At 39.1% G+C, this 13,425-nt stretch overlaps 1 protein-coding gene across 1 annotated transcript in view; it reads right to left on the reverse strand.

Moving 5' to 3' along the window:
* CDH23 (cadherin related 23) overlaps positions 1–13,425 on the reverse strand; it is a 909,735-nt gene that overhangs the window by 205,667 nt on the left and 690,643 nt on the right. The window contains exons 35-36 of the mRNA XM_063435341.1: positions 11,178–11,306; positions 8,431–8,658 (exon numbers count right to left, since the gene is read on the reverse strand). Coding sequence (XP_063291411.1) covers positions 8,431–8,658; positions 11,178–11,306 — 357 coding nt within the window. The remainder of the gene's footprint in view (positions 1–8,430; positions 8,659–11,177; positions 11,307–13,425) is intronic.

The following is a 13,425-nucleotide window of genomic DNA, read 5'->3' on the forward strand; positions in this document are numbered from 1 at the left end:
GACAAAATATTCAAACACCAGAAAGGGACTATACTAGCTGGATGTGGTGTTTATGGTACCTGGAATACCCCTTCAAGTCATACATGAATTCAGCATTTTTAGATAGTGTGTGTATATATATCTATAGATATATAAGCTCTTTATAGAGCATATATAAGAGGAACTCTGCTGTTCACAAGGGCACAAACAACTCGACTTCCTTAATATCTTCATTGTTCTCTTTAGTTGTGTAGTAAGGTTTGTGGTTTCCTGTTTTCTATATCTATTGTTTTCAGATTATAAATATATTTTTTTTTATATAAATTACACACATATACATACTCTTCAGGGAAAAAGAATCATAAATCTATTTCCACCAAGTATTTATGAAAAGCTGAAATTTACGGCATATAGAAATGCTAAAACCTTATTCTAACAAAAAAACATTTATATGTGACAAACGTAAAAAGAAGAGTTTTGAACCCATTTGCTCACACAGTGAATTCTCTGAGCTTGTTAATATGTTTTATGCTGCAATGCTATTCATTGAATCTATACAAAGGTGAGTTTACAGATGTATCTCCTATTCAGGGACTGAGCAGAAAGTTTAGTCGCTGAAAGCTGCATAGATTGTTCAGGCATTCATTGAGCAAGTAGGTATTCATTTGAGGCAGACGTGAGTTTCTTCATAACATGTCCAATGAACACCGACTGGCAGATTTATTGATAAAGTCATATACATATTCTGCAGATCATCGTGCACATTACGCACTTTTTATTGAAATTTGGAGAAACGTCTTGAAGCCCTCAATATTGAGTTTGTTGTATATGTTGCTTTTCTGGAGTACCTTTGCAATTCTTCCTGTTTATTGTATTTTGGTTTTAATATGAGAAAAATAAATCTGCTGTATAAGGATAAAGAAGCAGAATTGATTCCCCTGTTCAATTCGTAAAATAGACAGTACGTTAGAAAAAGAAGAAAAAAATAAAAACCAAAAATGTTTCCTTCAGACTTTCCAGGAGATTTACCATTCATTAGGTTTACCTGTACCTTCAGCCAGACCACTCTTAGAGACACTTCAATGTTGAGTCTCATTCTGGTTCATGGAGTTTAAGAGGGGTTTACGAAACTTAGCTGTAAAATTGATCGGAGTAAAACAGTGGCTGCTGTCCGTTTGCACAACCTGGTGGATAATCTGATGAATCGTGCTAGGTTTACAGATAAACAATTTTTCTTACAAATCTCTGCAGTTCTAAGCCACTCTTAGATCCAGTAGAAGGCACATGGTGCAGTGTACACCATCACCTTTGCAATCATGCTTGCTTGAGATTTTGCTTTGAGTGACATTTTAAACCAAATCCCTTGTTATAGCAGGATGACATTAGGAACAATATTCAGAAATTATTAATTCTGTCACTTTGTCCTACAAGTTACAACCCCACTCTTCATAGTATTCAATAATCTCTACCTACAGAACCTTGCTCTCTGTTCCCGGTTGTAGCAATGCAGTAGATCATTCAGCCTTTTTATAGAGAAATAGCATACAGTCACATAGGAATAGAATAATGTACAAGAAGAGAATAAATGCTCCCTGTGCCTGCAGAGGTCCATCGCACACTTATCTACCAAATTGCTATCTGCAGAATGTCCACTTCTATAAGTGTTGGTTACATGCAGCCTGGATGGCATTGTTAGGCTGAGATCAGTACAGTGTATTTCGATTAGCTTAGAGTAGAAGATTGGACTCGCTCATTAACTAACAGGCATCATCATGAATCCATCCACTGTTCGTTCATACTACCGCTCCACTGTTATAAAAACGTAAAAATTAAATATATGGTGGACCAGCAAAGATTTCTGTAAACTCCTCTCCAACCTGTAATATTTCCTTTTTGCTCCAAAAAATACAGATGTACATGATATCACATATAGCTGTAATAAAGTGATACTGACTGTACAGCGAGGTTTCATAGAAGTTGTGCAATGTTAGTAGTAACTCCATGATGTGTCCATAATGGTGCGTGAATGATTTGTTCAGCCCTCCCAAGTGAAACCATGAAAAGACCTTTACATGATTTCACTTGGAAACTCTCTGCAGAAACTGAAAATCTTGAGGATTTACAAGAAAAAGAAACTCATTATGCAAGGTACAAGACCCACAATTGCTGGGATGAGAATTTATTGGATATGGCTAGGATTCCTCCCAAGTACCAAGTAATGTTAACACCCTTGAAGCAGATTTGGAGAGTTGTCAAGAATGATAATCCAATCCATCCTTTTCATTCTAAGCAATAGGAAGGTTAGAAAGCCTGGTCTGCCACGGTTTAAAAGTAACACTAAAAAAAGACACTGTAAATTTGTTTTCTTCTGAACTGTAAAAATAAAATGAAAACACATAAATAAAGGAAGTATATAAAAGCCAACAACAGGCTCCAAATCGTCATCGCCGGCCCTTGTGTCTGTCGCCTTATCAATGTCTGCTGGGGAAGTCTAGCTTCCACATTAAACCTTCCAAAATCATGATCAGCATGCGCAAGCTGGTCTCAAATACTTGCAAGAGCTGTGCTATGAGTTGGCACCTCCACAGCAGAGTTTTCTCCCTAGTTTGAAGCACCTTCTGCAAGTAAAGGCTGTACAAATAGTTGGACAGCTCAAAGAAGAACTAGACTATGTACCATGAGTGGGAAAAAGGTGGAACCTGGGAGCTAGTGAAGCCAAAAATCTAGACAACTTTGTGGATTTGACCAGTATAGCTCCCTGGGACCATAATTATCAAACACCTGCAGTTTCATGGTGCTCAGGAGGTCCCTTTAAGTGAACATGTCATTTAACAAAACTACTGCTTGTCATTTACCTCAATTTCACTGTACGTAGTGTGATTGTGCAATAGGTAGCAACAGTCTAGGACATAAAAAAGATATACATTTTGACATACTTCCTTCTTGTGCAAGATTGCGCAATGCTGAGGCACAGTATCTTCCTGTCCCTACGTGTTTGGCAACGTATTGTGCACATCAGTAAACCACAAGAAGGCGGATGTGATACCCCATCTCTTTTGTATCCCTCACTGCATTTAAAGTGTCTGTCACCCCCTCCACCCCCAATTAGTGTTTCATAAAGAGAAAATCTTTGTGAAATACTCACATTGACTGTGTTGGAATTTCACATAAATTCCAACACACTCAAAAGATATACTAATTAGAGACTGCTTTGTCTTAGTATAGTCCTTTGGCTTCACGAAACTTGACAAAAGGCGGAGCTACTGATATCAGGTTTGGTTATATCTCCCAGAAGTCACATGGCTGTAGGGAAAAGGCTCTGTCTATGTATCCTACATAACCAGGTGTTGTACTTTAGCCCATGCACAACACTGATGTGGGCTCCTAGCCAATGAACTGCTAGGAGCTTAAGAGGACCAACACGGATTAAGAGGATGATGGCCAATAGCGACAGATTAAGGAAAGTAAAACCCGCCTTCCTCTACTGCTACTGGACAGCTAGCAGAACAGTCACTATTAGGGATCTTTGCTCTAGTCCGTGAAGGGAAGGACGTCACAGGTCCTCGGGCAGAATAAGGTGGGAGGCTCCTTCTGTGTATGCAGTAAAAAAACTTTAACGGGACACTATAGTCACCAGAACAACTACAGCTTAATGTAGTTGTTTTAGTGAGTATAATCATTGCCTTCAGGCATTTTCATGCAAACAATATCTGACTGAAAAGCAACAGAGTGTGTTAAACCCACACCTCTATATATAACTGTACAAAATGAATGACTTATCGTAATAGAGTAACAGCTTCCTCTCGGGATGTTCCAGACCTTATCCCGTACAAGTAGAATGTAAATATAAATGGCAGAGGAGTATAGCTGATAGTCACAATACAATACATAATACAATAGTGTAATACTGAACAATAAAACTGAGCCAATATAAGTAGAACACACAAGATGTAGATAATAAGATTGCCTTAGGGTGCCTCCCCTTAGATGTTTTGGGGGGTATATCCCGAACTCCCTTTCAGCTGGATGCTGGTGTCGCCACAATATGGAAGTCCAGACTCAGGAAATTTTCAGGTAAAATAATCTGCTTTATTTCATAAGTATAAAAGGTAAAAAAACAAATATGGTCCAACATGTTTCGTGTAACAGTAGATTTCCTCAGGGTCCCAATTATAAAAACATTGTAAATATAAAATATCCTAAACAAAAGGACAACATACTAGCATATCCCTTCCCTCCCCATTCTGTCCTTTTATGTGGCTGTCATTTCTTCCTATTAATGGTCCAGGGGACGTTGTCCACACTGTCCAGCTGTTTCAGAGGATTCCTCATTGATTTTAGCGGGTGTCATATTCGTATGACATCATTCCGCTAAAAAAACGGAAGTAACGTCATAATGTAGACTATCAGCTATACTCCTCTGCCATTTATATATACATTTTCATGCAAACACTGCCTTTTCAGAGAAAATACAGTGTTTTCATTACCCCCTAGGGACACCTCCAACTGGCCACTCCTCAGATGGCCACTGGAGGTGCTTCCTGGGGCAGTGCTGCCCAGTAGGCAGCACTGCCCAGTAGGCAGCACTGCCTTTCAGCGTCTCCACGCTCTGCATTGAGACGCTGAATTTTCCTCATAGAGATGCATTGATTCAATACACCTCTATGAGGAGGTGCTGATTGGCTAAAATGGTGTTTGGCCCCACCCCTATCACGCATCCTTGCCGATTTCCCAGTGGGAAAGCATTGGATTGGTTAAAAATCGGAAATTCTGATGATGTCACCCATGCGGCGCTGGAAACAAGGTGAGTTTTAACATTTTCTAAGGCAGCTAAGGTAAGGCAAGCCACCTAAATGGTGGTTTTAGCACTATAGGGTCAGGAATACACGTTTGTGTTCATGACCCTATAGTGTTCCTTTAAGTTGAAAATAGCCTGGCAAAGCCCCACACATACAGCAAATCAACAAGACAGTTTGAAAATAGGACAGTGATTTTACAAACTGGTGTCACCTGGATTTCACACAGTAAATATATACTAATACAACTGACTGAGCCTTAGTTAATGTGTTGCCATGGGACCATGCAATGCATTTGGGTGTTCATCGTGACAGAATATATTTTGTAAACTGTCCATTGACATGCACCAAACACAGGGCATTGCCATTGTCCAAAAATATGTTTAAAAAAAAAAAAAAATGACCCACTGGTCATGATTGGAGATGCATCTTGTATTGGCCAGATAGCTTGATCCTTTCATCTGAAGAAACATGAGGAGAATGCACCTGTCTGTGCAGGTCAGTCCCTTGACCTGCACCAGGCCGAGACTGGCCATCGGGCAAATCAGGCAAATGCCATGTGGGCTGCTATGACCATGGACCAAAGATCTCCCTCACCAACCCACTCGCACTTAACTCCAGAAGGAAAGGAGGGAGATGAGAAACTGGGAGCTCTAGCCTGCAGCTTTGCCGGTTTTATTATTTAGTAGACTGGTTTCATCAGTTTGTAGAGAACATTGAAATATAGAAGTTTTTTCAGGAAAAAAAATAAAATATATATATATATATATATATATATATATATATATTCAATAAGTATCTCTGGTTGGTGTCCAGACCAGAATAGTTTGTTCTCTCCAAAAAAGAAGGGAGTTCTTGATTTGGTGAGAACATAAAGATTTCCACCTCATTTGAGTTTTTGGATTCATACCAAGATTTGCCTATTTACCTTATGAGAATACAAAAAGTAAGCCAAAATGATGAGCAAGAAGTGTGATGTGCCTAAAGTTAGCAGACTTGACCCTCTCTGCGTGTATTGAGACCATCCATATCAGGGATAGGCAACCTTCGGCTCTGCAGATGTTTTGGACTACACCTCCCATGATGCTTTGCCAGCATTATGTGTGTAAGAGCATTATGGGGGATGTAGTCCACAACATCTGGAGAGCCGAAGGTTGCCTATCCCTGATCTTTATAAAAGTATGTGTAACTGCCGAATGCATTCCATTTAACCCTTTGGTTGCCAAAGGTGTGCGTCCATTTGACTCTAGCACACAGGGGGTTAAAGTCAAGGTTCCACTTCTTTCACACTGGCCATAAGTAAAATTACTCAAGTGTCCAACCACTTTCCTCACTTCACAATGAAAAAAAATGCACATAATTCCAGAGACTAAGAATATTAACTTATCTACAAAAATACCAAAGATAAGCAATAAGATAAGCAATACGTTGTAAATTCATACGCAGGTTGGCAGGCGGAGGGCTAGGGTTTAATATGCCTGGGTGTAGCAAAGAAGATATTTAATATGTTTTTCCTTTTTATTAAGTATGATACAATATGCTTGAGCACATTTTATTTGACTTGATCACTACATGGAAAATGAACTATTGCAGTGAAGTTACTAAAGAAACACCTTCAACAATCCGTTATTATTCTTTAATTTATTTACTGAGAGCTAAAATTATAAATGAAACACCTCCGCCTCCCTTCCTATAAACACATCCATCCTCCAGTAAACAACCCCCATTAGTGTGCTCATTACGTGCACAAAAAGCTACAGGGTGGAGTAACCAGTGGTTTCAGATAGTCTGAATGAAGAATATAGCAAACACATTTAGTGGTACTCACTACAGTGAGAATTCAAGGTGATCTCAAAGTTTATTCAAAATATAAGGTCAAATAGTCAAAGCAGAAAAATAGATCAGCTATGCTTTCAGTTCGACTACTTTGGCCTTAAATTTTAAATTCACTTTAATGTCTTATTTTAATAAATCATCTTGAGTATTAGAAACCTGCTTTTAAAGGGGTAGCGTGTGTCAGTCTGTTTACCACAAATACCAGCTTTTTCTAACACAGCAAAAAACTCCTTTACACCAACAGTTTACCGGTGAATCATTTCTAATATATATAGAAAGGGAAAATATGCAAGTTTGCATTCTGATACTTAATTGACAACAAGCACTCTGCAAAAGAAGGTGGTTAGAATATAATGTCATTTGTTTGTCAAAATTGTCCCTGTAAGTTAGTTCTGTGTGCCAGAGACATTTAGCTTTTTAACAAGTTAAGTTTGTTATTTATAAATTTTTGAGTACCCAAGTCATTAAACCTTTCAATATTATATGAATCTGTATTAAATAATGTATTTTGTCCCTCCAAGCTCCAAATACACAAGTTAAAGGAACACTCCGAGCACCATAATGACATAATTTAAATTAAATTTGTCATGGTGCCAGCAGGTCCCTGGCATTGGCTCACTTTATTATTATTATTATTATTGCCATTTATATGGCGCCAACAGATTCTGTAGCGCTTTACAATATTATGAGAGGGGGGATTTAACTATAACTAGGACAATTACAAGAAAACTTACAGGAACGATAGGTTGAAGAGGACCCTGCTCAAATGAGCTTACAGTCTATAGGAGGTGGGGTGTAAAACACATTAGGACAGGAAATAGCAATCAAATAAGGTGAGAGTGAAGCAGAGCTGGAGGAGAGAGTAAAGTGCTGCCCTTTAGGAGAGAGCAAGAGACAGGTGTGTAAGGTAGAGGTTACTCTGGGAGGCCATAAGCTTTCCTAAAGAGATGTGTTTTAAGGCACTTTTTAAACGATTTAAAACTTGGGGAGAGTCTGATGGCGGTAGGCAGGCTATTCCATAGGAAGGGAGATATAAGAGGGTCTAGAATTGTTCAGTGCTTTATAGGGTTACCCCTCTGAATTGACTCCTATAGGATACAGGAAGCCAATGTAAGGACTGACAGAGGGGTGAGATGGGGTGAGATGACCGACTAGAGAGGAAAATCAGCAATACAGCTTTTGGGAAGACCAATTAGGAGAGTGTTACAATAATCCATGCGGGAAATTACTAGAGCATGGACAAGCTCCTTAGTAGCATCTGATGTAAGAAAGGGGCGAATGCGGGCGATGTTTTTAAGATGGAATCTACAGGATTTGGCAACATACTGGTGAGGCCAGAATCAAGTATGACACCAAGACAGCGCACTTGCAAGGATGGACTGATGTGGATACTACTATCTTGAAGGGAGCGTGAAAGAGAAGGATCGGTATTAGGAGGAGGAAAGACAAGGAGCTCAGTTTTAGAGAGATTGAGTTTCAGAAAGCAGGAGAACATCCAGTCATAGATGGAAGAAATGCAAGCAGTGACACATTGCAGGAGAGGTACACACATACCTTTTTCAAGCCAGTTTTAAAAATGGGGATTTACTGATCGACTGTGAGAGAGTCAGCTGACCGTTTTAGAGAATTTTAGAAAATGAATGGGCAGAGAGGCAGGGTGATTCAGTGCTGGAACATAGACTTACTTTGTGGGTAAACCGTTCGAGAATGGTTTAACTACCTAAGTTGGGCAAGTGCCAGGGTCCTCCTGGCACCATAACAATTTAATTTGTTGTTATAGTGCCTAAACTATCTCTTTAATGTCAATAAAGGTACTCACGGAAAGGGCAGGGTTTCCTTCATCTGCTACAATGACCACAAGTCGATAGAAGCTCTGCCTTTCGCGGTCAGGTGGCGATGGCCTTGTAGCAATTTCACCAGTCAGTAGGTCCATACGAAAGGTTAGGTCTTCATTGCCTTGTGTGATGTAATATGAAAGGACACTGTTGAGGCCTTTGTCCTTATCTGTTGCGGTCACCCTAATCACAGATGTCCCCCCTCCAACATTCTGAAATCAAACAGATCAGAAGAAACAAGCACATTGTTGGATAGAATATATATATAAAAATTTGAGTCAACAATTCTTATCCCAAATACATGTGCGTAAATCTGATTGTATCCATTAAGTGGACACACAAAGTACCATGCTCACTAAATCCATGACTCACTATAATTCTCGTGATATTAATGCTCAGGATTGCCAAGTTTGGATCACTGCATAAAATACCAGTAAAATAAGAATTAAAAAGACACTATCGTTACCAAAACAATTTTAGCTTAATGAAGCAGTTACTTTTCATAGATCATGTTACTGTTGTCTTCTCTGCCATTTAGGAGTTTAATCACTGTTTATGCAGCTCTGGCCACACCTCCCTGCATGTGACTTGCACAGCCTTCTTAAACACTTCCTCAAGAGTCATCTAATATTTACACTTCCTTTATGGTAAATTCTGTTTCATTTAGAATGTCTTGTCTCCTTCTCTGTTAAAAGTTTGCGATACTCTCCAGGGGCCTCCTGTAGGTAATTAAAGTTCAATATACAGAAAATGAGATTGCAGTTTGTAGAAAAGTCACTAGAGGAGCTTGTTCAATCAATGCTTCTCATACAGAGCATTTTTGGTGCAGCACAGCATTTTGCCACGCATGCACACAAGCTTCCCAATGTTTCCCTTTGGATGATCTCAGTAAAAGAGGCGGGACGGCCATGGCAAAATCATGGAAGTAATTCTTACACCCTTGAAACTGCTTTAGGAATACATACAGTCAGGTCCATAAATATTGGGACATCGACACAATTCTAATCTTTTTGGCTCTATACACCACCACAATGAGTTTGAAATGAAATTAACAAGATGTGCTTTAACTGCATACTTGCAACTTTAATTTGAGGGTATTTACATCCAAATCAGGTGAACGGTGTAGGAATTACAACAGTTTGTATATGTGCCTTCCACTTTTCAAGGGACCAAAATTAATGGGACAATTGGCTGCTCAGCTGTTCCATGGCCAGGTGTCTGTTATTCCCTCATTATCCCATTTACAAGGAGCAGATAAAAGGTCCAGAGTGTGCTATTTGCATTTGGAATCTGTTGCTGTCAACTATCAATATGATAGCCAAAGAGCTGTCACTATCAGTGAAGCAAGCCATCATTAGGCTGAAAAAACAAAACAAACCCATCAGAGAGATAGCAAAAACATTAGGTGTAGCCAAATCAACTGTTTGGAACATCCTTAAAAAGAAAGAACGCACCGGTGAGCTCAGCAACACCAAAAGACCCGGAAGACCACGGGAAAACAACTGTGCTGGATGACCGAAGAATTCTTTCCCTGGTGAAGAAAACACCCTTCACAACAGTTGGCCAGATCAAGAACACTCTCCAGGAGGTAGGTGTATGTGTGTCAAAGTCAACAATCAAGAGAAGACTTCACCAGAGTGAATACAGAGGGTTCACCACAAGATGTAAACCATTGGTGAGCCTCAAAAACAGGAAGGCCAGGTTAGAGTTTGCCAAACAACATCTAAAAAAGCCTTCACAGTTCTGGAACAACATCCTATGGACAGATGAGTCCAAGATCAACTTGTACCAGAGTGATGGGAAGAGAAGAGTATTGAAAAGGAAAGGAACTGCTCATGATCCAAAGCATACCACCTCATCAGTGAAGCATGGTGGCGGTAGTGTCATGGCATGGGCATGTATGGCTGCCAATGGAACTGGTTCTCTTATATTTATTGATTATGTGACTGCTGACAAAAGCAGCAGGATGAATTCTGAAGTGCTTTGAGCAATATTATCTGCTCATGTTCAGCCAAATGCTTCAGAACTCATTGGACGGCGCTTCACAGTGCAGATGGACAATGACCCGAAGCATACTGCAAAAGCAACCAAAGAGTTTTTTAAGGGAAAGAAGTGGAATGTTATGCAATGGCCAAGTCAATCACCTGACCTGAATCCGATTGAGCATGCATTTCACTTGATGAAGACAAAACTGAAGGGAAAATGCCCCAAGAACAAGCAGGAACTGAAGACAGTTGCAGTAGAGGCCTGGCAGTGCATCACCAGGGATGAAACCCAACGTCTGGTGATGTCTATGCGTTCCAGACTTCAGGCTGTAATTGACTGCAAAGGATTTGCAACCATGTATTAAAAAGTGAAAGTTTGATTTATGACTTTTAATCTATCCCATTACTTTTGGTCCCTTAAAAAGTGGGAGGCACATATACAAACTGTTGTAATTCCTACACCGTTCACCTGATTTGGATGTAAATACCCTCAAATTAAGCTGAAAGTCTGCAGTTAAAGCACATCTTGCTTGTTTCATTTCAAACCCATTGTGTTGGTGTATAGAGCCAAAACGATTAGAATTGTGTTGATGTCCCAATATTTATGGATCTGACTGTATTTGTATTCCCTAATTCTATTATGGTCCTTTTAAAGGTGGACTGTAAATCCTTATACTGTCTGCTACTCCACCAATCCTGCACTGTGTTTAATTGAGTGTTATGATGCTGCACCGTTACTACCATACCTCTAACACACTGACGTTGTAGCCATATGGATAGCCAATGATAGGAGGATTGTCATTAACGTCCAAGACATTCACTGTCAATGTATAGTCTGTTCTTCTTGGTGGGGAACCACTGTCTGAAGCTTGAATCTAAAAGAAATAAAAATGTATCCATGATATTGTCCATTAAAACAAAAAAGCAACCAGTTATTGACATCGAACACCAATACAATAAATACATATTTTATACATATATATATTTTTTTAATTTTTTTTCATTGTTATTATATTATTTATAATTCCTTTACAATTGTTTAATGGGTTATTTAACAACAAGCAATTGACAATGTTGACAAAGGTGAAAAAGCACCTACCCAAAGGTTATTACAGTCATGATTGAGGGTTGATTATTGGTGAATAAATTAAGGAAGCAAACCGCTGCCTAAACCATACTAAATTTTAGATGGAAGAATAGAGGCAGAATATATACAACCCATAATAATTACTTATCTATGTGCCAAATTATATAATGCCTTATATAATCTCAAATATTTCCCTTCAACCCACCAACCACAACAGGAAAAAAATAATAACCTTTTCAACCTTCCCAAGCTTACTGCCCAACAGGCAGATGCCCTCAGCACATCTATATCTAGGAAAGAAATCGAACGCACTAACAAACAGGAAAATCCCAGGGCCCGGATTGCATATCGGCTACCTACTGTAAAAACTGACAACGGTATTAATTTAACATATTTACTCCCTCTATAACAAATGCATATCAACAGGGTTTCTCCCACAGAAAATGCTAAAAGCTCATATCATAACCGTACTGAAACCCGGTTAGACACCTAGCAAATGAGCAAACCTTACACCTATATTTATTCTTGCCATGTCATCCATAATGTGCTCTTCTGGATTTTTATGTTTATTCTACGGTCACCTTATCCCAAAGTAAATTACTCACAAACCTATTTATGGTAATAAAACCCATCCTTAACCCAAATTAGAGAAGTACTACACTTTTAATATGTCAACTGGAATTTAGTGCACATATGGCATAAAATGATCTTAAGGCATTCAGAATGATCTACAGTTCTTTAGATAAGATACTAAATTGAGAGCACATCGGACGCTAGGAATTTCTGTCCGCATTTTAATTTTTGCTAGTCCATTTTGTGGTGCACACAGTGCGGAACCATCATGGGGAAGCTATATGTGTATATAAGTGTATGCATTTAGTTGGACAACAGAACTCACTCTGTATATGACCTTTATCTTATGCATTAAGGTCGGTGTATACCACCTGTAAATGGTCTCTGTCAAAATTTAACTGTAAGTGAAATTATACCTGTTACTATGAACATCATGAGTACAGTAACTGCGCTGTACTCGCTGTTAACACTAAATAAAAAATGTTTTTAAAAAAGATGTAATAACACCAACAATGTCCCCAGCAGGTGCCATCATATTCTGTCTTCAGCTCTTAGTACTTCGTCTTGTTCATGTGCAGGAGTACAACACTTATGTCATTACAGGATGCCTAGGGACCTTAGGTCTCATGATGTGTGAGCATCATCCTGACTCCCACAGAAACGACTAGAGACGACTAGAGAATTTGATAGACCTTACACTTTTTGTCAAGTTCTGAGCTTTACCATAAGACATAGTAACCCATACTTTTCCTTATGGTATCTTTTGACAGTGTTAGAATTCCAGTGAAATTCCAAAACAGAAAATATGAATATTTCATAAAGATTTCATCTTTATGATAAATTGCCAAGACTGAAAACTAAGTTTGTTTTGTTTATTCTGTTTCTTCAAAACCAAGTTCCTGCACAGATTATGTTTTACCTTCATCATCCTCACCTGCCTGGACTACACCCAACTCACCACATGGCCTTTACAATGACGTTGATGCTCATCCTGAAAGACTTCAGTTCCTGGCTCCTGTAAACGTTCCTGTGGACCTACGCGTCTATCCTACTAACCAGTTTTAAACCAACCTGTTCCAAACCAGCCTAACGTACACTTCTATCCTGCTAACCAGCTTGATACCAACCTGTTTCAAACTAGCCTAAACTACTCGTCTATCCTGCTAACCAGCTTTATACCAACCTGCTCCAAACCAGCCTAACCTACACTTCTATCCTGCTTTATCCTGCTATCCAGCTTTATACCGACCTGCTCCAAACCAGAAAGAAGAGACAGAAGAATGTAAACAGTCCGAGGTCAAGGATAACAGAGGTACAGGAAAACAAGAAACAAG

Source organism: Pelobates fuscus, chromosome 10, assembly GCF_036172605.1.
Source record: "Pelobates fuscus isolate aPelFus1 chromosome 10, aPelFus1.pri, whole genome shotgun sequence".
NCBI lineage: Eukaryota > Metazoa > Chordata > Amphibia > Anura > Pelobatidae > Pelobates > Pelobates fuscus.